Raw genomic sequence first — 24288 nt, 5'->3', positions numbered from 1 at the left:
CCCAGCTTTCACGGGAGAGCCTTAACGGTCTGGAGAGATCAGTCCGCGCTGCTCAAAGCTAAAGAAGGGGGATGATCCAGACTGTGTGCTGCAGCCAAGAGGAGACATGTGAAAATAATAAACACTAAAGATAGCTCTCTCTCGCCAGGAGTACGTTAAGGACCGCGTGAGAGGACGTGTGCGTCCGTGTGAGGGTATGTCCGTCTGTTAGCCTACGTGCAGGGAACAGCTGCCAAATTGCACTTTAAAGGCTATTTTCATGAAGGGGGGAGTTGACGTTTTGAGGTCACCTGAAACCCTAAACTCCTGAGAGTTAAAAAATAAATAAAACCTTAGTGTCAATACCGGAGAAGTGTAGTTTGTAATTAATGTAATGATGCATTTGCTTTGGAGTGGGTTGAGTCAGCGCAGTACACCGTCTGAGTCGCTGAGGGTTTCCACTGACCTCGGAACAGTCCTTCACCAAAGGTCTGAGAGCAAAGGAGTATAATCACACACACAAAGGCCCTACATACTTATCCAAAGTAACAGCATGCACGTTACATGCATAAAAGCCGCTCTATATTACACACGCAAACTCAGTCGCACATGCACACACGCACATGTGTACAACTGAACATACACACACCATGTGCATTTCATTTGTTGTGTGAATCGCCTGTGCCCTTTCCCATAATCCAGAACCAGCTGCAGAAGATCGGAGTCCCTCTAGATAGTGGCAGATCGGCATTTCTGTCATTATTGATCTCACATCAGTGTGTACAGGCTCTAACCTGCTCACACGCTCTCAGGTTGACAGCAGCAATTAGAGACTAGGCCTCAGAGTTAACTCCCTCTAATTCATGGAGTTAGACACACACACACACACGCGCGCGCGCACGTACGCTCACACATGCACACACGTGTGCAAGCACGAATGCATAACCCTGAGGGAAGACCTGAAATAAAAGTTCATCAGTAAATGCACTAGCGCTTCTGAATTCCACTGCAATATACACAAATGTAAGCAGGCAGAGGAGTTCAGTTAGAAACCCAGATAAGTCACTCTTAAAGGACGCTCACAAATTCTGGTGCAAAGTCAAAGTGATGGACTAACACAGTCACAGTGGTCTGATAGACCCAGTGCTTTTTATGTTCACACTATTTTCCGTTGTGACTGATGACGGTTTTCATTCACCAAAGCTCCACCCATTTCCTTTCTCCAGTCCTCCAGCCTTGGCACAGGAAGCCGTGCGGTCAGGCTATGCAGGTGATGTGCAGACAGAGGTGCTGGTCATGCACAGGTGCCAAGCCTCGTGGTGGTTTATGTCCATTAGACAGCATTGCTTTCAACAGGGCTGATAACCACACTTAAAAACCAGTCTCTCTCCATCTCCCCAAGTCATATTCTCCTTCTTTCTCTCTCTCTCTCTACACCCCACCACCCCCAATAAAACCAACAAGTGTAAGCTAAGGACTTGGTACTAAAGTACATTACTGTACAAAGAGTCAAGGTGGAGCATCTAAAAGAGTAAACCGTTCTGCTGAGACAAGAACATTCTAGAAGGTATTCATTGCTGGGTTTGCATGTGGGAGCTCTGGGTACATTTAATGTTTATTGGTCTTAAGGACATTCAGATGGCTATAAAAATGTCCCAGTACAACAACACGTGCGCTCCTGGACGGGGGCATTACTGTATCGGGCCATGAAGTGGTTTGAGCGCGCGCGCACACACACACACGTGCACACACGCGCGCAGAAGGGGCGGCGCAGAAGGGGCGACGCAGCAGCGAAGCGTGCCGGATCGCAGGGGCTTGTCCGCGGACGCTTACCCATGGAGTCCAGCACAAACTGCTCCTGAGTGACTGCGAGGGGAGGCTGCACGCACACCGTCAGCTTGGGGCTCTGCACCGCCGAGCGACACCGCACCGAGATCTGAGAGAACGACAGGGGGGCGGGGACAGGACGGCAGGAAGGAGGAAAAAAGAGGGGAAACACAAGGAAGATGTAAAAGAGAGTGAGGGGGGATGAGAGTTTGTAAGCAGTAATTGACTGAGGCTGGTTTCTTGCTGGTAAGAAGGTGAGATGGTGTCAGAGACGTGTCTCTACAGTCAGAGACACTGTCAGCTCTATGACCGGCTGAACCATCGTGGATCTGGCCTCTTCCAGGAACAGCCAACACATTCATCTTCTACACGCTGACAGGCCTACAAACCAGCACACTTGCTTCAAAGAGCAAACAGCATACAAATACTCCTTTCAGACACACACACGCGCACACTTGTTAACTAAGGGACAGTACAGACACTGTTGTTACCTTTTTACAGAAAACCTGCTTTACTGTCTCCACACAGGCTAAATCTTGCAGTCTGCAGTGTGTGCTTCTCATTAAAGCACCACTCCGGAGACAGATTTGGGTCTTATTAGCATCCTCGGGCTCCAGTTACACCACAGAGGAAGAAAGGACAGGAGCCGTGCACGCACTGTAGCTGATTACTGAGCTAGTGAGCTCATCGCCTCTTAACATTTACACACACGCGCATGCACACACGCACACACACACACACACAAACACAGAACTCAAAACTGTACCTTCACAGTGACGGAGGGGACAGGTATACCACTGATTTCAGGAATGACAGCTTTCTGTGAAAGAAACAGAAACCATCAGCACAATTACAGCAAAAGCTGTTTTTGACTGTGCGCTGCACAGACTTACACTGTAATAACCTCTTTACTGCGGGTGCTGGGGCAGTGTATCACATCGCTTCCACACCAAGGTTCATAATCCATCTTTATTAAGATAGATTATGAAGTGTCATGTGACATCACTCATGACATCATTATGACATCACTGCCAGAGTCGGTACCCCCTGACTGACAGAGGTTAGCACGGGAAGCAGGGATTTTCACATTTTGTGCCGCGATGGGTCACTTCTGCTTGAGTTGGGGGGGAAAAAACATTTTAGCTCAGTCTTCTGAATGACAGGGACTTAGCAGCTGCAACCAGTCTTGCATGTCCGCAGACACCAAAAGAATGAGGAAGCAAACTATTCTCTGCCAAGAGAACCAAAGAGCCCGGGCTGTTCTGAACCCAGCATTTCCTCTGTGGCTTTGAAATTAATTCAGATTTATTGCGCTGATTCAATAAGACACAAGAGGGGGTCTATTCCAAATAATCATTTTGAAAAAGAACACTAACAAGACCTTAACCCACTTGCTTTTCAGTGGTCGCTTTTGATTACTTGAATTTACTTTTTCCTTTTTTTTTTTTTTTTTTTAAGAAGACCATAGGAAATTAATTATCTGCGCTCAGATATTTTTCTCAATGGCCAGGGTTACTGTAAAAGTATGAAATTAAATACTGTGGTTATCGTTCATTACTGAGGAAGTCCGAAGCATCTGGACCCTATCTCTGGTTTATTTAGTCTGAATTTTCTCGGGACTGTGGGAAGACCCGGTTCCTGGCTTTGGGAAACCGTCCTGCTGTTCATTTCTCTTGACCTTTCTTCTTTCCCACCACAGACAATGTGCTCAGGAGCAGTGCATGTTTGGAGGATCTGGACACCTGGCCAACCCCTGCCCTTCCCTCCCTCTGGACCCAGGCCAGGCGAGGAAACTTGGGGGGGCCCAGGCATATAGACGAGTAAATGAACGCATTCACATATACATACATGGCGCATATACTGCATAGGCATATATATATATATACTGCACAAATACTGCATACACATACACTGCACATATACTGCATACACATATACTGCACACATATATACTGTGCATATACTGCATTCACATATACTGCACACATACATGCTGCGCATGTACTGATTATACATATACTGCTCATATATACTGTGCATATACTGCACACATATATACTGTGCATAACCTGCACACATATATACTGTTCATATACTGCACATATACTGTATGCACTGTGCATATACTGCATACACAGATACTGCATATACTGAATACACATGTAAAATGCGCATGTACTGCATACACACTCGCAGGTCTGGAACACTTTTACCCAGGTCCAGCACTGTTTCTCATAAAACTCAGGTCAATGTATTTATGTTCTTTAATACTGTACGTCACTCTGGATAAGAGCACCTACTAAATTAATGTAATGTAAGGTAATGTAAAATGAGAGCAATGGCAGCAATATTGACCTGCAGCCACTGACCACAAGCCTTTGCAAATCTCCACCTTCAGATCTGGCCTAACCAGCCCCCATCTGGCATGTAACACGCCAGGGATCAATGGATGATATTCCCTGACTCCTGCGGTCTGTGGACTGGCTGAAGCAGGGACTCGGTTAGGGGACTGTTCTCTGATGTAGCGCCACGTACCGAGACGTCATCCAGGCTGGCAGACACGCTGGCCGTGACCACCAACTCCTCATCTGCGTCTGCTTTAGGCAAGATATCTGAGAACGTGTGAAAGAGAGAGGGAGGGAGGGAGAGAGAGAGGGGAAAGGAGTGCAAGGTGGTTAGGCTTGCAGGGTTTTGTGGTGGGATAAGGATCCCTGCATACACAGACACAAACACACACACCGAGCCAAAACCACTCATACACAGACACAAACACACACACCAGACCAAAACCACTCATACACAGACACAAACACACATACCGAGCCAAAACCACTCATACACAGACACAAACACACACACCAGGCCAAAACCACTCATACACAGACACAAACACACACACCGAGCCAAAACCACTCATACAGACACAAACACACACACCGAGCCAAACCACTCATACACAGACACAAACACACACACCAGGCCAAAACCACTCATACACAGACACAAACACACACACCAGACCAAAACCACTCATACACAGACACAAACACACACACCAGGCCAAAACCACTCATACACAGACACAAACACACACACCGAGCCAAAACCACTCATACACAGACACAAACACACACACCAGACCAAAACCACTCATACACAGACACAAACACACATACCGAGCCAAAACCACTCATACACAGACACAAACACACACACCAGGCCAAAACCACTCATACACAGACACAAACACACACACCGAGCCAAAACCACTCATACACAGACACAAACACACACACCGAGCCAAAACCACTCATACACAGACACAAACACACACACCAGGCCAAAACCACTCATACACAGACACAAACACACACCAGACCAAAACCACTCATACACAGACACAAACACACACACCAGGCCAAAACCACTCATACACAGACACAAACACACACACCGAGCCAAAACCACTCATACACAGACACAAACACACACACCAGGCCAAAACCACTCATACACAGACACAAACACACACACCAGGCCAAAACCACTCATACACAGACACAAACACACACACCGAGCCAAAACCACTCATACACAGACACAAACACACACACCAGGCCAAAACCACTCATACACAGACACAAACACACACACCAGGCCAAAACCACTTATACACAGACGCAAACACACACACCAGGCCAAAACCACTCATACAAAGACACACACACACACCAGGCCAAAACCACTCATACACAGACACAAACACACACACCGGGCCAAAACCACTCATACACAGACACAAACACACACACACACACACACACACACACACACACACACCAAGTCAAACCCACTCATACAGACACATAGACAGACAGAGGCAGAGGAGCCCACAGACACACACATTCCAGAGTGTCCTCGGACGCCCAAACACATTCCACAGACACGCGTCTCCTGGAGGGGGCTTTCCCAAACATCCCCGGGCACTCCTCCTCCCCCATCCCCATCCCTCTTCCCAGGGCGCAGAACCCAGCTCCACCCGTCTCGGAATCAGAACCCAACGCACCCCGGGCCTGGGATTAAACCTGAGCCACAGCCGCGGCCGGCGCTGACGCCGCTCGTTTATAACCTGGCTTTGGGGCTTTGGACAGCAGCACACACGGCCCTGCCTTCAGCAAACAGCTCACCGCCGGAGAGAAAATCCCCCTCTCAAAGATTACGGAGGACCAGATCTGCGTCAAGACGGCGCGAGTGCCTGCCAAAGCGAGGGAGATTAGGGAAACAAAGAGGGGAATTTGGGCTCTTCTTCTCCCGTGTGTGAGGACGGCATACCACCTGAAGTAAGAGAGAATAATGATGCCTGCCTGACTCCTACACTCCTGAGCATGAGGCTGAAACTGCTACAGCAGTACGGCAAAAAGCAGGCAGAAGACTGGGTTTGGACGAGCCTTACGCAAGGAAGACTGTAAGGCTGTTGTGCTGGAGCCTGATTGTCAGTGAAGCGATATGTACTTCGTTTAAAACTGTGATACACTGTGGTAAATGTGATGCATTCTGAGCTCTCAGGAGACACTCCAGTTCTGTGCACTCCTGCTCTGAAGCAGGATTACGATCATTCGCTTTTGAAAAAAAAATACATGTGAGGAGAATGCGGGCAGCAGTGAATACAGGACAGCTGAAGTGATAGTGCGGTTGATTCATAGGTTTACCACTCTTTTCTAATCAATGAAAAAACACTGAGGCATAACTGGGATAAACAGGCCAGAAGGTGAGAGGGGGGGGTTAAGAGAGTTCCCACATAACAGAGTTAAACGCCGCCACCCCCCCCCCCCCCCCCCCCCCATAACAGAGTTAAACGGCCTGCGGGATGGGACGTAGCGGAGATTAGCGGCCCCCGCTTCAGCGTGGAACGCTGCGGGACCCGGTTTATTATGAGAGAAAACGTGCTGGCGCGGCGGTTTGTTTGGGTGCGCTCTTCCAGAAAGCGGGGTCCCACGCCGCAAAGCCGATAAACCGCCATCGAACCCTGCACAAATTCATCCGTTGCTAGGAGCCAGACAAGCATGTTTGTGTGCTCATTCTCCGGGGAAATGCCCATTCTACAATCCACACTTTGATTGATGTGTTTTGAACCAATGGTATTCCAGAATACTCAAGCCTAGAAATAATTAATTTAATTCCCACGTAAGTCCTTGCATGTGTGAACGGTGCCCATTTCGGTCCACTGGGCCCTTGCCTTTATATGGAATACATGAGCAAGCACATTTAACTAAGAAGCCTGACACATGTGGTGTGTATCTGGGGGCAGCTCAATGCCTGTAAAAAGATTGGGGGGGTGGTGTTTTTTCAGGTTTGTTGCCAGGACCTCTTACCCTGGGTCCTGGCGGCCTCGCGGATGACCTTGTGCAGGGTCTTCAGCTCGGCATCCACCTCCTCGTAGTTCACCTCCCGCGCCTCCACCTTGGGGGCCATGAAGAAGGAGGGGTCGGTGCCCATGTAGGAGCACTGGAGGTGCCCGTCTCCGCTAAGCATCACCACCACGCCCCTCAGATCCCTGCAATGACCAACCAGACAGGCTTTATATCTTTATCTTTCTATACCACCCCATACACACACATTTAGTTCAGCACTACAATGACCAGCAGCCCCTACCACCTCAGCTACACCAAGCAATGTAGTTCACAAATATAACATTCATCCATATTAGTAATTCAACATATTTATTTATTAATGTATCATATCATTATTAAATGCGTACCCTTCTCCTGGAAAATCTAAGATTAATATCAAGCTCTAATTGGATAAGAATGTTAAATAATGATCATAAACTGTAAAAGAGAGAACAGCTATTGGTGTTCATCAGAAATAATCCCTCATGTACAGGCAATGACACATTTTTTCCCATGGTTCTGTTCCTGTTTTTAGTCCACTGCATGACTTTTTCAAGCGTGAAGAGGTCTTTTTTTACTGACCTCCCACCCACAAAGAGTGCAAAGATGCTTCTTCAAAAGAGCCTGCACAACCTGATTTAGCGACTAACCACACAAGTTCAATTAAACTGAGGGAAAGGCTTGAAGGCTTAAGTTGGCCAAACGGCCTTCGGAACGCTTGTCTGCATGCCACCGTCTATCTGATGCGCTGACACTTTATGGACCAGGAGTCTGGTCGCACACCAAGACCGTAAAAAACGGTGGTCACACGGTTATAGCTGTGACCGCATCTGGCCGGTCAGGGAGCCCCGGGTTCAGGAACACAGACACACACAGCGGAACGCAGAAAAAGAAAAGGTGGTTTGGAAAATCCCGGGCGAAAATGATAGCCGCGCTGTCTCTCAGTGCAGGGGCGGGCCGGGCCAACAAAGGGCAGAAAACCCACATCCCGTCTCAGTGTTTATCTGAGCGCTCTCATTGGCCCCAGCCCACACTGTGAACGCACATCTGTACCTGCTCAACACAGAGGGGAATTAAGGGTAGAAACTCTAACTGGACGTGTGGCGGAGGCAAAGCAGAACCCTACAGCCACGCACGAACGCACGCGCACAAAGGGAAGGCCAAAGGGTACACAGAAAAGCAAAGCGTAAAATAAAATCAGGGGTCAGCAAAAACGTATGCAAAATCCTAAACAATTTAAGGGCTGTAGATTAGATAGTACTAAACAAAACTGCAGAAGAGCTCTGAAATTAAGCTAGCTGCCATAAAGCCAGGCGGAATCACACAGCCATACGGTTCAAATAAACATCCTATGTTAATTTCACACACGCATGCATCCACAATCAACTCAACGCACATACACACAGAAGGCCAAAAACATATTTCCAAATAATCATATGAAAAGTCAAACGAGCCACTCCTCAGCCACTGTAAGACCCTGACCAGTGCGTGAAAAGGCGCTGTAAGGTGAGCCCGCGGACGCTAACCGGCTGCAGATGTGCCGTCTCTGCAGGGCAGGAAAGCCATAACTCCGCCAGTAAGGACCTAGACCTGCAGCGGCAGCAGCACGGGGCTAACGTCCCCTCAGAGAGCACCGTGCGAGGAGGGTTAGGGGCGTGTGGGCAAGCCTGCCCCAAATTCCCCCCGCTCCAGTCCCACGGTCCCCCGACCAGCTGCCCCAGTGCCCCTGGCCAGGTGCCCCACTACCCCCAGCTCCAACCCTACAAATTAAAAGCGCCTGTTAGGGTACCCGAGGGTCCAGCTGGAGGTTATCTTTCCAATTAAAACTTCTCTTGTTATAATTTATTTCCTGCGTGTTTCTAGTTTCAGGGCATCCAGGTGTAATAAAGCTGTTTTCCATAAATTGTTTTTGATTACCTGGTAAGGAACCTGGTCAAGAAAAAATAAAAGTTCAAGAGAGCATGCATTTTCTGAGAGCATTCACCACTTGAATGCTGCAGAAGTCACATCATCTAGCAACAAATTTGGAATGGCGACAACACTGGGATAATGGGAGCAAAGCTACAGCAATAAGAAAAAGAAAACAGCGCATTTCATAACTGCACATGAACTGAGGGCAGAATGAGCACGCTCTCACACACTGATACACAAATACAGATTACGTTCCGCTATGTGGTCGGGGTTGAATCAATCCAACCCTAAACCTCAGCGCCGTGTGCATGAAATAAAACATCTGGGCCTGGGTACTGGTGGCAGCATTAGAGATCTCAGAGCCAAGAACCTAAGTGGTACCATACATTACATACCGGCACTGATACTGCACCATTAAATAGTGCCATCTGAAAAATGGATGCCGGCTCAAACCCTACCCTGGTTTCCTAAGAATCTGCAATCTGGTTTACCATTATAACAAAATTTACCCTGCGAGTGGCTCATTAGCTGCACAGATCTGTTTGTAGTTATGGTCACATGGGGTTACCCTCTGGCTTCTATGTGCTCCAGAGGTACCAGGGAGGTTAAAAACAAAATGGCATAAATCAAGCATCTGCCATCCTCCTCTGATTTTCCTTAATGTGTCCTGGAAAAAAGTACTTTACTTCTGGGGGGTCGGAAGTTCACAGAATACCTCAGGCATCTGTAGCTGCAATATAGCTCTAACTATAACTCTAACTGTAGCTCTAACCTCCTTGACTTTTCCATTTCCCTAGGGGACACCGTGGTGTCATCATCACCCACCACAAAAAACCTCGGAGTGGTGATGGACAACAGACTGTCCCTCTCCCAGAACATCACGGCGGTGAGTCGAACGTGCAGGTTCTTCCTGTACAACATCCAGAGAATCCGCCCCTTCCTCACCACCTACGCAACCCAGCTCCTGGTTCAAGCGATGATCCTGTCCCGCTTGGACTACTGCAACTCGCTGCTGGCTGGTCTGCCAGCATCTGCCATCAGAGCCCTGCAGCTCATCCAGAATGCTGCAGCGCGTCTGGTCTACAACCTCCCCAGACATTCCCATGTCACCCCCCTGCTCACTGACCTCCACTGGTTGCCTGTTATGGCTCGCATCAAATTTAAGACCTTGGTGCTTGCATACCAGGCAGCTAAGGGGTCAGCACCAGGATACATCCAGAGAATCATCAGACCCTACACACCAGCCAGACCTCTCCGTTCTGCCACCTCTGGATGCTTGGCACCTCCCCCTCTTCGTGTCTGTACTTCCCATTCGCGTCTGCGGTCTGTCCTGGCCCCTCGCCGGTGGAATGACCTTCCCGCGGCGGTCAGAACAGCAGAGAATGTGACTACCTTCGAACGCAGACTAAAGACTCATCTCTTCAGGCTGCACCTCTCCCCACCCCTCCCTAGCCTATAGTTTAGCTCAATGTAGGCTACCTAGTTAGGCTAATACGATCACGTTAGTTTTTATTTGACAGGATTGTTTTTGTCTGATTCTGATTAGGCAAATGTGATTTCAGTGCTAGTTTGTACTTGGCAGGATTGTTGTTTGTTTGCTGAACAGGTTATTCTACAGGGTTGGAGTCCTGATCTATGTGGTCACTTCTGGCACTACGATCTTTACTTCACTCTAGTGTGTTTCTTTTGCACCTCTGCACCTTGAACTAATGCACTTGTTGTACTTCGCTCTGGATAAGAGCGTCTGCTAAATGCCTGTAATGTAATGTAATGTAATATCTTCTTATTACTGTGATGAGCTGAATTCACGCGTAATTACATAACCATGAGCGTGGATTTTTCCTGCCCACAACTGATCCAGAAAGGCAGAATTTAAAGCTCTCCGCCACCCCTGGTCAGCGGCTTCACATTTTCACACTGTCACTGAGGTCTGGGCTGAGCCAGCCCCTGACACGGTATGGCGGACTGCTCCGGGCTTGCTTGTGCGAATGAGAGTTCGGTCCAGGGAGAGCCCTCTCTCTTCGTTATCGCACTCTTTCGCCGGCGTCTCGGCCTGGGTCCGCAGCTCTGTGAGGTCTTGGCTGGAGGGCCGGCGGAGGAGGGGGTCTGTCTGGGTGGTATTAATCCCCAGCTGCTCCCAGCCCAGGGGCTGCAGAGGCTGAGCGTTCTGGCGCGGAGGCAGGGCCTGGTCCCCCACTCCCCCCACCCCATCCAGCTGTTTCAGCAGTTCTGTGTCTGATAGAGCCTCTTTCACTGAGCATGCAACTCTGCAGGTGCAAAAATCTGACTCAACCAAATTTGAAGTGTGATCCCTCTAGAGAGGACTCAGTACACAGTCAGCCACGGCACACCCCAGCTCTTCCCGCACTGAAATCCATAGACACACAGTCCCCTGGCCTTGCTGTCTCACTATTGTGTAATTTTGAAGGCTTGATTGCTTTTCTCCTGAGGTCAGGACCAAGCAGAAAGAGATCGACGTTGCGCCATCAATCAACACAAGATGGATCTGAGAAGCCAATCACAACACATTTCCACAAAAAAAGATTCCTGTATGGTCCTGTATGCAGTGTAGACGAAACGTAGATTAAATGTTGTGGGTACGTTGTAGGATTGCTGCAGGCCAGGCTTACAGTGAGAAGGCTTAAATGGCCCAGGGGTGATGGGCTGCTCTTGGCCAGAGAGTCTTCCGCTTTGAAGTGTTCCTGCACCTGAAGAACTCAAACGCGTCAAGACAACGGCCACCATCTTCAGCTTCTCGAGGGCCAGTCATGCCCCGGACTACAAAGGGCTTTCACAGAGAGGAGTACCTCTACAGCGCCCCCCTCAGGTGTGCGTTTTATCTGCGGTCATAGACAGGCTGACTGAGCGCGCCCAGTGAGCCTGCTTCTGGGAAGCACGCTATGGGGACACGCCTGCTCATGCGTCCAGATGTCTGGCCCGGGTCGGTCAGCTGGCCGTCTCCCCCGTCCTGCCGTTTCACACACTGTTCCCGGGTGGGGAGAGATGGAGGGAAAGAGGGAGAGAGGGAGGGAGGGAGGGAAAGAGCAAATGCGCTCACATACAGCTCTTTTCCAACCTTCGGTGAAGTATATCCCAGTACGGCTGGAGTGCCAGTTCTGGAACATTCTGCCCGTAAGCACGGAACTATGAGACAAAGCAGACACAGAAGGGTCAACTTCACTCCTTCAGACTCCTTCACTAGAGCCCGAATCTCGGTTTGTATGCCCTCTAACTTTAATGCAGTTCACACCAGTTGCTCCTGTAATCAGACAAAATTAAACACCTGCAAAATAAAAATGGTTCTTTAAGCCTGTCCGCACGCACACTGTCACAACAAGGATTCAAACTCGCAACCTCATGGTCCAAAGGTAAGAGATCAAACAAAACCTCTGCCTCTCCGCATAAACCTCAGAGGCATATGGAATCTCTTGGATTAGCCCAAATAAAAAATGATAAAAGGCCAGTTTTATTTCAAAAGATTAATTTCCCAACTCAGACTGAAGATAAAAGTTCTCAAATTGCATGCTACGTTTTATAAAAGCCAATATCAAATGAAAAAAAAAAGTTTCACTTGGACGTAGTGCACTTCTTAAAAAATAAAAAATAAGAAATGAGTGGAGCTGTTGAAAGCGTTATGAAGGCCAGACCTGAGCGAGCGCACTGGGGCGCCAGGGCCGCTATAAATACACGGCGGGGCGAGCGGAGCGGGGCTCGGCCAGGAAGGGGCGGGGCGCGGCGTCCAGCGAGGCCGAGGCGAAGCCGTGGCGAATGGGTCGGAAAAAAACACCCTCCTGGACACTGCGCGGCATTGTGCGATTCTGCGCGAGGCTCGCCTCTGCCGTCGACACGGCCGACCGTGTTGGGCAGCGCACGGCCGACCGTGTTGGGCAGCGCACGGCCGACCGTGTTGGGCAGCGCATGTCCGACCGTGTTGGGCAGCGCACAGCCGACCGTGTTGGGCAGCACACGTACCTCCGCGCTGGGGAGCAGTTGGGAGTTAGCGCAGGGCAGGGGAGGCCGCGGTGGCCGCACCCATGAGCGCCGTTATTCACGCAAGTTATCCTCGGCGCTGAAACGTTTTCTCCTCTATCTGCCGCTCCCCGTCCTCTCGGTCGGGAGGAGATTGGAGGAGACGCTCAGCTGGCGCTGGCCTACAGGTGGAGCGCGGCGTCTCCACGAGAGCCCTGGAGCTGCCGCTGCCGCTAGCCGAGGCCTCGCAGAAACGCCATTATGTTCTTACGGTCATCTGCTTCGCGACTGTTTTTAATTGCGATTTGATGACTGCTATTTTCGCAGCATATAAAAATAAAGGGACTTTATCTGCTTGCATTGGCAAGAAGTTGTAAAACTCATCATAGCCATATCCCTCTGAGAATTCCGCTAGCTTTGGCGCAGTCTTATCCACTGCTGCAAATGGCGGAGCTACCTACGCAGATTGAAAAAAGAGCATTTCAAAGGATCTACCGATGGGTGAAATTGAAGTGCCACTATCTAAGGGTCTGCATACTCCATTCCTATTGTGTTTTAAGAGCAAACACAGAGCGGTTCTGGAAGATTCCAGACATGTTATCTATTATCTAGGAACCTTTGTGAAACATGACAAGCGTCCCGGTAGGTTAAAAAAAAACAGGGAAGTTGCTAAATAGAAAGGAAACTGGATCCAGGAGTTTGAGTTTCAGATTATCATCACTCTCTGCTAAAGCACAGACTGGTCAAAGAAGAGAAAGCGTTGTGTGTGTGTGTTTGAGTGCGTGTGTGTGTGTTTGAGTGCGTGTGTGTGTGTGTGTGTGTGTGTGTGTGTATGTGTGTGTGTGTGTGCGTGTGTGTGTGTGTGTGTGTGTGTTTGAGTGTGTGTGTGTGTGTGTCTGGTGGGGTCCTCAGACTGGAGCTGAGTGAGAGTGGATTGTGTGCTGATAAGAGATGAAAGCGACCCTGCAGGACTGGCTGATTAAAGACAGTGCCGCTCCGTTTGACGCTCACAGGCCCTCTCAGAGGAGAGGTCATTTGCGGGTGCCATCACTTTACCTCCGCGTTCAGAGAGCTCACCCTCCACAGACCTGCCAATACAGACCTGTGTATGTGTGCGCGTGCGGCTATGTATGTATGTGCGTATGTGCGTATGTGTATGTGTGCGTGTGTATGCATGCATCTGTGTGTGTGTATGTGAATATGTGTGTGTGTATGTGTGCGTGTGTATGCATGCGTCTTTGTGTGCGTGCGTACGTGTGCATGGGTGTTTGTGTGTGCGTGCGCGTGTTTGTGTGTGAGTGTATTTGTGTCTGTGTGTGCATTAGTGTGTGTGTGTGTGTATGTGCATGTGCGTGTATGTGTGTGCATTAGTGTGTGTGTGCGTAGTGAGGGTGGAGTGGGTGCAGAGTGGGTGGAGTGGGTGCAGTGGGGGTGGAGTGGGTGCAGTGGGGGCGGTTGGGGTCAGGGCACTAAAAGCGGTGCTGTGTTTCAGGTCCAGTGTGCCGTGGACGCGGTGGCGGCGGTATCAGATGGAGCCGGCCGCGCCACAGCGGCACGCTGTTCCGGCCCAGCTGGGAATTCTGGGAATTCGTGCCACGAGACGCGCTCTGGCGGGGTGGGCGCGGAGGAGCACAAAAACCTCGTTTAGGCCCTGCTGACAGACAGCCTCTTTAGTGTAAGTAATACAGAGGCAGGGAGAGCCCGGGATGGGCCGCAGCACAGAAATCACCCCCCACCCCCCACCCCTTACCACTACACCCCACCCCACCCCACCCGCGACGCTAAGCCCCCCGCCCACCTCCTCAGCAATATCCCTTACGTTATCAGATCAGGAGGAATCTGAAACGGTCTGTTTTGAGTGCAGAAAAACACTGCGCGCGCTCGGGGCCTGGCGGGAAACGGAGGGGAAGCCGCTCGCCGTTTATTTATCTGTCTGAGCGCGCTTAAAACCGGCACGGCAGCGCAGACGAAACCACCTGCACCCTTCAGCCCTCGCCGGCTCTAACTTAAGGCGGGAAAAAATCCTCTTGATTACACGAGCCTTTCGATTAAATCCACCGAAGGCGGAGCGCGTGTTTGTGCAGGAGAGAGCTCGAGCATAAGTGTGTGTAAGCCTGTGTAAGGCTGTGTGCGTGCCTGTGTGTGCGCGTGTGTGTGTGTGTGTGTGTGTGTACGTGTGTGTCTGTTGGAGAGTGTTCTGGTTCCCTTTGACCCCTCGGTCCCCGCGCACTGGGGTTTGCTGTTGTTCTAATAGTCCCATTGTACTGCGCTTCCCACAGCTGTACTCTGGCTGACGCTGAGGCTGTCTTTTACAATTACCCCAGCGTCGCTAACGCTACGCCCGATACGAGCTGACGGGCCGACCCGGCACGGCCCGGCCAAGCGCTGAGAAAACGACCCTTTGGCGTTACCAAAACAAAAACAATAAGGCAGTTCTGTGAGAGGTTGTGTGATAATCTGGACAGAGGTGGAAAAAACAGGCAGAAGGTCGGCCATGGTGCTGCAGAAGGGTACTTCAGCGCTTTAATACGCAAACACACGCAGTGCTAACACCCGGGCCAAAAATGCGTCTCCCACACAACCGGCTCTTTCAGTCTCTCCCAGCACAGCGTGGACCCGGAGCACATGTCTACCACGAACCCTGTCTACATGGACTGGGTCCACGCATGGCCCATTGTGTCACAGCCAGTCCTTGCCATTTACAGCTTTTGTCAACATCTCAGGTAACATCAGTGCAGGTAACAGCCGTACTCACTGGAAGTTGGCGACTCGGACGGCGACGGGCACGCAGGACAGCTGGGCGGCCCACTTCAGAGTCACGTCCTGGTACACCAGCAGCATGTTGTTGTGGTTCGCCAGGAGGGTGTTGGTCGTCCCTTCACTCACTGCGGCACAAGACAGACCAGAACAAGCATCATCTGCCACATCATTGCAACAACAAGATCACAGGAGCAGCAAGTCACAAATATAAACTTGAATTTCAGCTGTGATGCAGTAAATTAGTGAATTCTATACAGAGGTGGAGCAAAGAATTTGTTTGTATACAGTGATGATGCAGCAAATTAGTGAATTGTACACAGCTGTGATGCAGCAAATTAGTGAATTGTATACACATAAAACTGCATTCCTGGCTGCTCCTTGTACTTCTGTAAAAGCAAGGCTACAATAAAACTTCTGAGAGTTACTATCACTACCGTACAGAGCAACTACTGTTTCAACAAGAAATAAACATATTAACATGTAAGCTTGTTAAAATCGCACACTGTTTAAGATTTTACAATTCTGCAATATTTATGAGGTTTCTATGAAAAATTGCATTGATGATTGGCAGGCAATGTTATGATGAGAAGCCTATTTAACAGAATCAAACTCCTCCATCCACTGTGATTGATGAAGCTGATCAGGGGCAGCTGTGAGAAATATTTCAGAAAATAAAGCACACTGCAAATACCACACCAGCACACCTGCGTACATCATGACAACAGCAACAAGCAAGACATCCTGAGTCTTTAAGCGATCAGAGACGTCACACAAACAAAAAAATTTTTTGTCAATATGATAATGTTGCACTGGCTTCACAGCTCAGAACTAGTTAAGCCGCAGTCAACATAATATTATAGGAGGTGACACAATAAGCACACAGTCACTAGTAACTGCTATGTAGACACAATCATGTGCTATTTGCTTCTCTGTTTATCTCTATCAGTAAAGCCAGTTTTTATCTGGACTTCATCGCTTTCACACTCTACGTCCATAAACCTGACGCTGGTCTGGCATCAAGTGAATGGGACGCACCACAGGGTAAAGTCATTCCACCCCACAGAAAGAGAGATAACCTCTGACCCTCTGAGCCAGTCACCAGACGGCAGTGTTACCAGGGTAACACTGATTCTGAAGCCGTGAAGGAACAGTGAGGATTCACGAGCCCCACAGTGGGGAGAGTGATCAGGAGTAGTCAGCGATACGCCCATAAAAAAAGTGTGCCGCTAAGGGGAATTCTGATTGGTTAATGTGAATCAGTGACTGACAGCCCAGAATAGCACCTTCCACTATGAGGTGATTTCATTATTATAACTCAGTCAGCTCTGAGAGGATGAGGCAACGTCCTGGTGCTGTGGGGTTCTGATAGGTCACTCAGCTGAGGGCCTGTGATGACTGAGCCACTCGGACTGTGAGGGAGAGACTCGGCCAGACAGCAGGGTGCACTGAGTTTAGTGATGTCACACGCCGCCCTCCCCCCAGCCAGCACAGCCAGAAGCAGGGTCTCTCCAGGGTTGTGTGTGGACTTGCATAACACCGCTGGCACACGCGTCTCCATCGCTTTCCTTTGCCAGATATCCCACAGCCGGCTGTAAAGGGGGGGCATTTACAGGAGTCCAGAGTCAGAACGAAGCTTGAGTACGAGGGTCCTGCCAGCATACCAGGCCTTGTGATCACACACACCTACAACCGCTCTCCCGCTCCCCTCAACTCATGTGCACTCACTCTCTCTCCCTTCCACCCACGTACATCTTCTCTATCTCCCCTCTACCAGTGTCTATTTGCTCTCCCCTCCACCCGTGTCCACTCTCTCTCCCCTCTAGCCGTGTCCACCTGCTCCACTCCCCCTCCTGTCCCTGTGAAGTGACGGTTGCCGTGCTGTTCTGGAAGGAGTGTTATTTCAAACGTAGCCTTCTCTGTGTGTTTCGGCTGAGGGCTGTGCGTTATTACAGCCTGCGCTCGCACCGTCGCCACGGAGATCTGAGGCCCCCGCTCACCCGGGTGGCCAGAAAATGACAGGCAGCGGCTGCCGTGCGGCCCACTTAAAAGCGCTTTTACGCCGTTCCTGCCCCCCCCCCCACCCCCCACTGAATTAGAGAGCGCATTCCTCTACCTTAAGCTCTTTTAACTCGTTCCCTCACTGGAACCCCCCCAGCCCCCACCCGACCGACCCCCGCGGTCCTTTCGCCTGCGTGGCCCAGAACACATAAATAGCTCTTTATCGCAGACATGTGGCAGCGGTTTAAAAAGGTCCAGCCTCACCTGGAGAGTGACCGCATGCGAGGGACCGTCCCGCCAGAAACCCAGCAATTACACACTGGGGCTGCGCAGAGGAACTATCACACTGCAGAGAAAAGCACCAGCTGCTTTCTCCCGGGATTCTGCCACACCTGCAAAATATCACGGGTCCCCCAACAAACCCCGCAAATCTCCACTGAGTATCAGTTAGTAAGAGGTGAGCGAGGAGATTGGAGACTTCGCTTTCGTTTATTTTTTCTGACTGGCCGGATTACAGCGGCAGGAAAGGATTCCCCACCGCACGGACTCCTCCGGCGATCTTCAGCGGGAGAAAGCAGCTATAAACGGAACCGTTAGCGCAGTTACCCGCAGGCATTTTCGCTGGAAGGGGGTACTTATGACCAGCGGCACCTGTAATCCTCGGCTCAGAGAGATGAGCAGCAAACAGCCCCGTCGCTGGAGCGGAGTCACCTCCGCCGCTCTGGCAGGGAAAGACGAGCGCCGCTCGCACAGATTTTCCTCCAATCGCCACACGGCATCGCGCCACCCTTCAGCTACGAGCCGCTTTAGCCAGCGTCGGCTGGAACCCATTAAAATGTTCCGCTCGGAACCCGACTGTGTCTCAAGGTGTGAAGCGGCACCTCGCCTTCCGCAGCTCAACACGTCCAAGCCGAGGCGGGAAACGGATTACGAACGCCCCATTCCTCCCGTTTCTCCAGACAAAAGGAACACGGGCTCTGATTTTTATCCGGCTCGGTCGGTGTAATTAGCGGCTGCTGGGCGCATGCAACACGTGTTGCTTTCCATGTGCCTTCGCGTGTGATAAATGCACACGCATGGTCGCCAATTTGCACAATTTGCTAATGATTTACATAAAACCTTGAGCCGGCTCCAGCTGCTGGCCTCCAGATGGGCTTTCCTCCTTTCGCGCGGAGCTGCTAAATGTGTATCAATAGAAGCCGCAGCCTGGACTGATATTTTGGGTTTTGTGGGGTGAGGCTCTGGACGCAGCGCTGAAAGCAGGCCCCTCAGGATGTTTGTCGTTAGAGGAGACAGCCTTGTTCTGTCGCCTGAGGGTGGTAAATTGAGCCTGGAACGCGGAGGCCTTTCACACTATCTGATGAATCGGATCCGATGGCCAAACAGAGAGCACCGACTCGCGGGGGGAAAAGGCCGGCCGGATGCACGACGTCTGGTTCCGCGAGGCCGGGGCGAAGAGGGAGAGCGGTCTGCAGAGGAACTTCCCATTTCTGTGACAGGAAGTAGGAAGCACCTGCTCCTGGAGGCGCCTCCCAAAGCTCAGAGGATCTCCTGCATTTTCCAAAGACTGTTGGAAAGTGTAAGCACTCACTCTCTGGCAAATGACCATGACCATGTCCGGTGATGACCATGCTCTAAACTGACAATGAATGTGCAAAAGCCAAGCAACCAATCATCAATCAAGCAACGATTCACCTATCTAGTCAGTGTGCAATTTTAGCCTCACAGTAACATTCAAGATGTTTGATTGACAGGCCAATCCTGAGACAATTGCTGCTTTTAATGAATCAATATGATCCTCACCACCACCATCAGTATCTTGACTATAATTAGACAGCAGGAAGTGGCGCGGGTTTGGTGTTACCTGAGGCGTAGGGGAGGAAACAGCTGGGGTTGAACTCCAGTTTCTTCATGAAGCGGATCTGCCCGTTGTCCTTCAGACAGTACAGGTTCCTCTCTCCCAAAATGAAAATGGACGCGGACGGGGAGAAGGACGGGATGCAGATATCCAGAGCCTGCTCGCCGATGACCAGGGTCCAGTCAGCCTGGGGGGACAGGCATGCGTTTGTACGCGCATGGACACTGCCCTGCGCTCACCATGGGAGTAACATACAGAGTACAGCCTAACAGGCCTAAATGAGTAGAATTAAATGTGCTTATGCAGTTACTTAAGGGAAGATGAACAGTGTGAGGAAATGACATCACGCTCACCATTAGCCTCTTCCCTGAGCTCTTCTTCTGCTGCTCGGCTTCCTGTCTGGTGTCTGCGTCGGTGGCCACAGCCAGGGTCTCATACCTGCAGGAAAAAAACAGTAGTCAGAGCAGCAGTGTGGAGCAGTAGTCAGAGCAGCAGTGTGAAGCAGTGGTCAGAGCAGCAGTGTGGAGCAGTGGTCAGAGCAGCAGTGTGGAGCAGTGGTCAGAGCAGAAGTGTGGAGCAGTGGTCAGAGCAGCAGTGTGGAGCAGTGGTCAGAGCAGCAGTGTGGAGCAGTGGTCAGAGCAGTGCTGTGGAGCAGTAGTTAGAGCAGCAGTGTGGAGCAGTGGTCAGAGCAGAAGTGTGGAGCAGTGGTCAGAGCAGCAGTGTGGAGCAGTGGTCAGAGCAGTGCTGTGGAGCAGTGGTCAGAGCAGTGCTGTGGAGCAGTGGACAGAGCAGCAGAATAGAACAGTGGTAAGTGTGGAGCTGTGGTTGGAGCAGCATTGCGGAGCAGTGGTTGGTTTTAAGTCAACATCTTTAAATTCAGTAATATGATCTGAGAGCATACACAGCAGAGGCCACAAGCGAGCACACAAACCAAGGGGAAGCTGCCATTGTGGGCAGTACTGACAAATGTCAGGAGGCTTCCTAATAGAAGCAGACAGACGGGGCCTTGTGGAGAGAGAAAAGGGTACAGAAACGCAGTTAAGGAGACAGGTCCCCGGCCCCGATCCAGGAACCCCAGAACGTTTCTGAGCCCGCTGCACAGCACTCGTATATTTCTAACTACTGGCCCTTGTAACACAAATCGCACAGACACTCTCCGTCACCTGGAGGCAATTGGCGAACATAATACCCAGGAGAAGAAAGGAAGAAAAAAAATCATAAGAAAAAATGAAAAAGCCCTGCAAGAGCAGCGTTTATCAGATTACAACGGCAGGAAGCTATTTTCCACAGCCCCCCGTTCCCCAGACCGAGCCAGCGAATGAAAGGGGCTGCAGCGATTGAGCCTGTGTTTTTATTTGTGGCCATTTGCACTTGAAGGGGATCCTTAGAGCTGGTGTCATCTTTAATCCCCTCACTTTGAGCGGGAGGCCTATAAAAGAGGGGCAGCGGCGGGAGTGTCGATTCACATGAAACAGGGCCACTAGCCAGGGTCGCTCACAGAGGGCCTGTAATGCAATCACACATCTTAACCATGCAAATCACCCACTTCAACCAGAGACGCTTACGTCGTTAAAAGCAGTCCCCAGCATATTCACCATGGCCTGTGTGTGTGTGCGTGTGTGTGTCTGTGTGTGAGTGTGTGTTAGTGTGTGTGCACGTGTGTGTGTTTTGCATGGTACAACATGCTGAATCTGAAAGACTTGAGAGTTCCCAGGAGACTAGTAAAGATGGAGGAGAGCTAAGGAGCTGTTAGACCACACAAATAACAAAAAAAGCAGCTTCAGTCTGGCTAATAAAAAGCCTGACTTGGATAAACGATCAAAAAAAACCTCACAAGCTCGCAGGTTCCTCGGTGCGGACGCCGCTAATTATTCATGAGCACGCCCGGCGAAAGTGAGGCGGCGTTCGGGGCGCTGCGCTGCGACCGCGAACGTGCAGGTAGACCGCGTGCGAGCCCCTCTGCAGCGGCCGGCCCTTCCAAACACATCACCGTGTGAGGGGACTCTCAGAAGCCCGGCGGGGAGAGGCGGAGAGAATTCCCCTCTCGCCTCCCGGCTGTTTATTCACACCGCCAACGCTGTTATTTCAATCAATATACCGGGGGGCCCAACATTTCACAGGGCCGGTACAGCGTGTGCGGAAGACCGGACTCGGAATTTTTCCGTTCGGAATGTGGGAATGTGCGGGAGGGAAAATGACAGGTGCGGTGTGGGAGAGCGAGACTGGCACTAAAGACCACACAGGCATCTGCGCAGAGATTTATTATATAATTACAGAGAATTATGTCCACATTTAACTTGGGACCTGGAACAAGCTACAGCCATCGGTCGGAAACTTTACTCCGCTTTAACGTGTACTTAACTTACTTGTTTGTTTTCCAGTTTATTCGGTTGTGAATTCCACTCAGGGAACCGTTTGAATGCTCGCGTGTTCGAGGTGAGTATTGAAGTTTTGCTTGCTCAAGCAACTTGCTTGAGGTCACTGCAGGTACACATCCACGTGCAATCCTGAAATTAGCCTATTTCATGTTTCTTTAAAGCGTTTTATTACTTGTTTATACACTCGTGCTTCTTGCAATCTAGAGCATTGCAGGCGCACCAGTACGTAAGTATCAGTGAACTGTAATATTCGGCCGTAATAACCTCTCCTCCTCTGGTCTGCCTCTGGCAGCTATGCATGAAGCGTGCACGGCAGACGCCATGACAGTAGGGTTCAGCTGCGAGACTGTGAGAACCAGGGACTGGCAGAAAATGCTTCAGAGAGAGCTTACTTGGGATCAATGAGAATGTCCACAAATAGAATCAGGTATTCCAAATTAGGAAAAACATTTCAATGATTTTAAATAAACTAACTGAAGGGGCACCTGGGTCAATGATTTCACCCCGTTTCAACTCTGGAAACAAGGTGCGTGTAGGTTTACTGTCTGCATAGGCCTGTATAGCCAATCTAGCCGTGCTGTAAGGACAGTTGAGTGGCCAGAAGTACCGCCAGAAATTTATGTGGAAAGAACATCCTGTCCGTGACCGGCTCAATATATACATAAATCAAACCTTCACAAGGGCCCAACCACAACCAAAAAACTTATAAGTTAAATAAATCCTGTCCTAAAATTCCCCATTCAGACCAACGCCGCAGAGATTCAGTGAGGGAGCGACAACTCCGAGACGTTTTCACAATCACCCGAAACTCGCCGTCTTCACTTCAATAAAACTGAAATTTTCACGGCTCGGCTGGGTCTTCGGCTGCAGCGCGTTAACCTGAAAGGGCTACTCTTCCAAAAATTATTTTCACAGGGAACTAATATATACACTCAGAGCCGGGGGGGGGGCGGCAAGTGGGTGAAGTCAGCGTTTCCACAACAATCTCTCTGGTATACAGAATCTCTGGATATTAAAGACATGGCGTAATGTTTACACTTAGCATAATAAACAGGATAGCGGCCCCATATTTCCTCTATCTCTGCAGCCGTTCCTTCAGATCCGACACGTGTTTTGAATGAAACGCGACTCCCGTTGCTGCCGCGGCGACGGGTTCGGGCAGAGCGAAAATAAACGGGCAGAGCGCGGCCGATCAGCGAGTGGAAATTTCATTAGCGCGCGAAAACGTTCACTTATCGCGCCCGTAAACGGGATCAGCTGTGGAAACAGGGCCGGGGCCGGGCCGACGCTCGCCCGATCGGCCTTTTCTACCGTATCCGATATCCGCTATTTTTACTTCGCCCGTCCCCCGGCTCCGTCCCGCGCTTTTTTTATTTAAACGTCGTGGAAGTCGCGGATGTGGTTCTTGGCACGAGACGGGAAAAAAGGAAATGAAAAAAGAGAGAAAGAAACGGCAAAGTGTTCTCTTCGCCGCAGAGGCATTTAAAGCTCTGATCTGCGGGGAAAACGATCCGCGCTGTAGCGGACGGAGATCGAGGAAGTAACACCGGACGGTAATACCCTCTCTCCCCGCCACCTCGCTCGCTCGCTCTCCCTCCCCTGTGAGGGCACGGCTGTATTAATCGCGGTGATATAGCGCCCTTCAGAAGGCAGTGCGCAGGAGTGGTGAGAGAGCAGCTGGGCGGGCGGGCGGGCGGGCGGCGGAGGAGGAAACCCCGGGCGGGCTGCGTGCCTCAGAGGTGATGTCAGGATACGCACGCGGGGGGGGTTTAGCCGCGCTGCGCCGGCTGCACCTCGGCGCGTTTCCGTAGTAACCCACGCAGAGGCGTCCCAAGGCCGTGCCGGTCTCAAATGCGACGAGCCAGACACCCACGACTCCCAGAGCTTCTCCCGCAGTCCCTTCCCTATTCAGCACCTGCCGCATGTCAGTGGCTGAGTGGCCGTCAGTTACAGCCGTATTCCAGGCTTGTGTCTGTGATAAAGCTGCTTAGCCTGCTGGTCCCCAGCAAAAGCACTCTGATAGGCTGCACTGATCTACATTCATATTCTTGAAACCCCGGTATCACCATTATACTCTGTAAATCTTTAGTTAGACAGAGACAATTGCAGCATTTTAATTATATTCTTTCGCATAAATATTCCCTAAGGTTACCACCAGTATTCCAATTCTCCCCCTATACATCGGCTACTATTTGGTGACCGATCACAAAATTTCCAT

General features: G+C 50.5%; 1 protein-coding gene across 2 annotated transcripts in view; it reads right to left on the bottom strand.

The window, feature by feature from the left end:
• The window catches only part of bbs9 (Bardet-Biedl syndrome 9), a 168820-nt gene that overhangs the window by 128080 nt on the left and 16452 nt on the right, over nucleotides 1-24288 (bottom strand). For both annotated transcript variants that reach the window (XM_035382340.1, XM_035382346.1), the window contains exons 7-13: nucleotides 20046-20130; nucleotides 19699-19879; nucleotides 15832-15961; nucleotides 7179-7360; nucleotides 4342-4418; nucleotides 2573-2626; nucleotides 1813-1915 (exon numbers count right to left, since the gene is read on the bottom strand). In XM_035382340.1, coding sequence (XP_035238231.1) covers nucleotides 1813-1915; nucleotides 2573-2626; nucleotides 4342-4418; nucleotides 7179-7360; nucleotides 15832-15961; nucleotides 19699-19879; nucleotides 20046-20130 — 812 coding nt within the window. The remainder of the gene's footprint in view (nucleotides 1-1812; nucleotides 1916-2572; nucleotides 2627-4341; nucleotides 4419-7178; nucleotides 7361-15831; nucleotides 15962-19698; nucleotides 19880-20045; nucleotides 20131-24288) is intronic.

The sequence above is a fragment of the Anguilla anguilla genome, chromosome 1, assembly GCF_013347855.1.
Source record: "Anguilla anguilla isolate fAngAng1 chromosome 1, fAngAng1.pri, whole genome shotgun sequence".
NCBI lineage: Eukaryota > Metazoa > Chordata > Actinopteri > Anguilliformes > Anguillidae > Anguilla > Anguilla anguilla.
The sequence above is the reverse complement of the archived record's forward strand: the minus strand, read 5'-3'. Positions and strand labels throughout refer to the sequence as shown.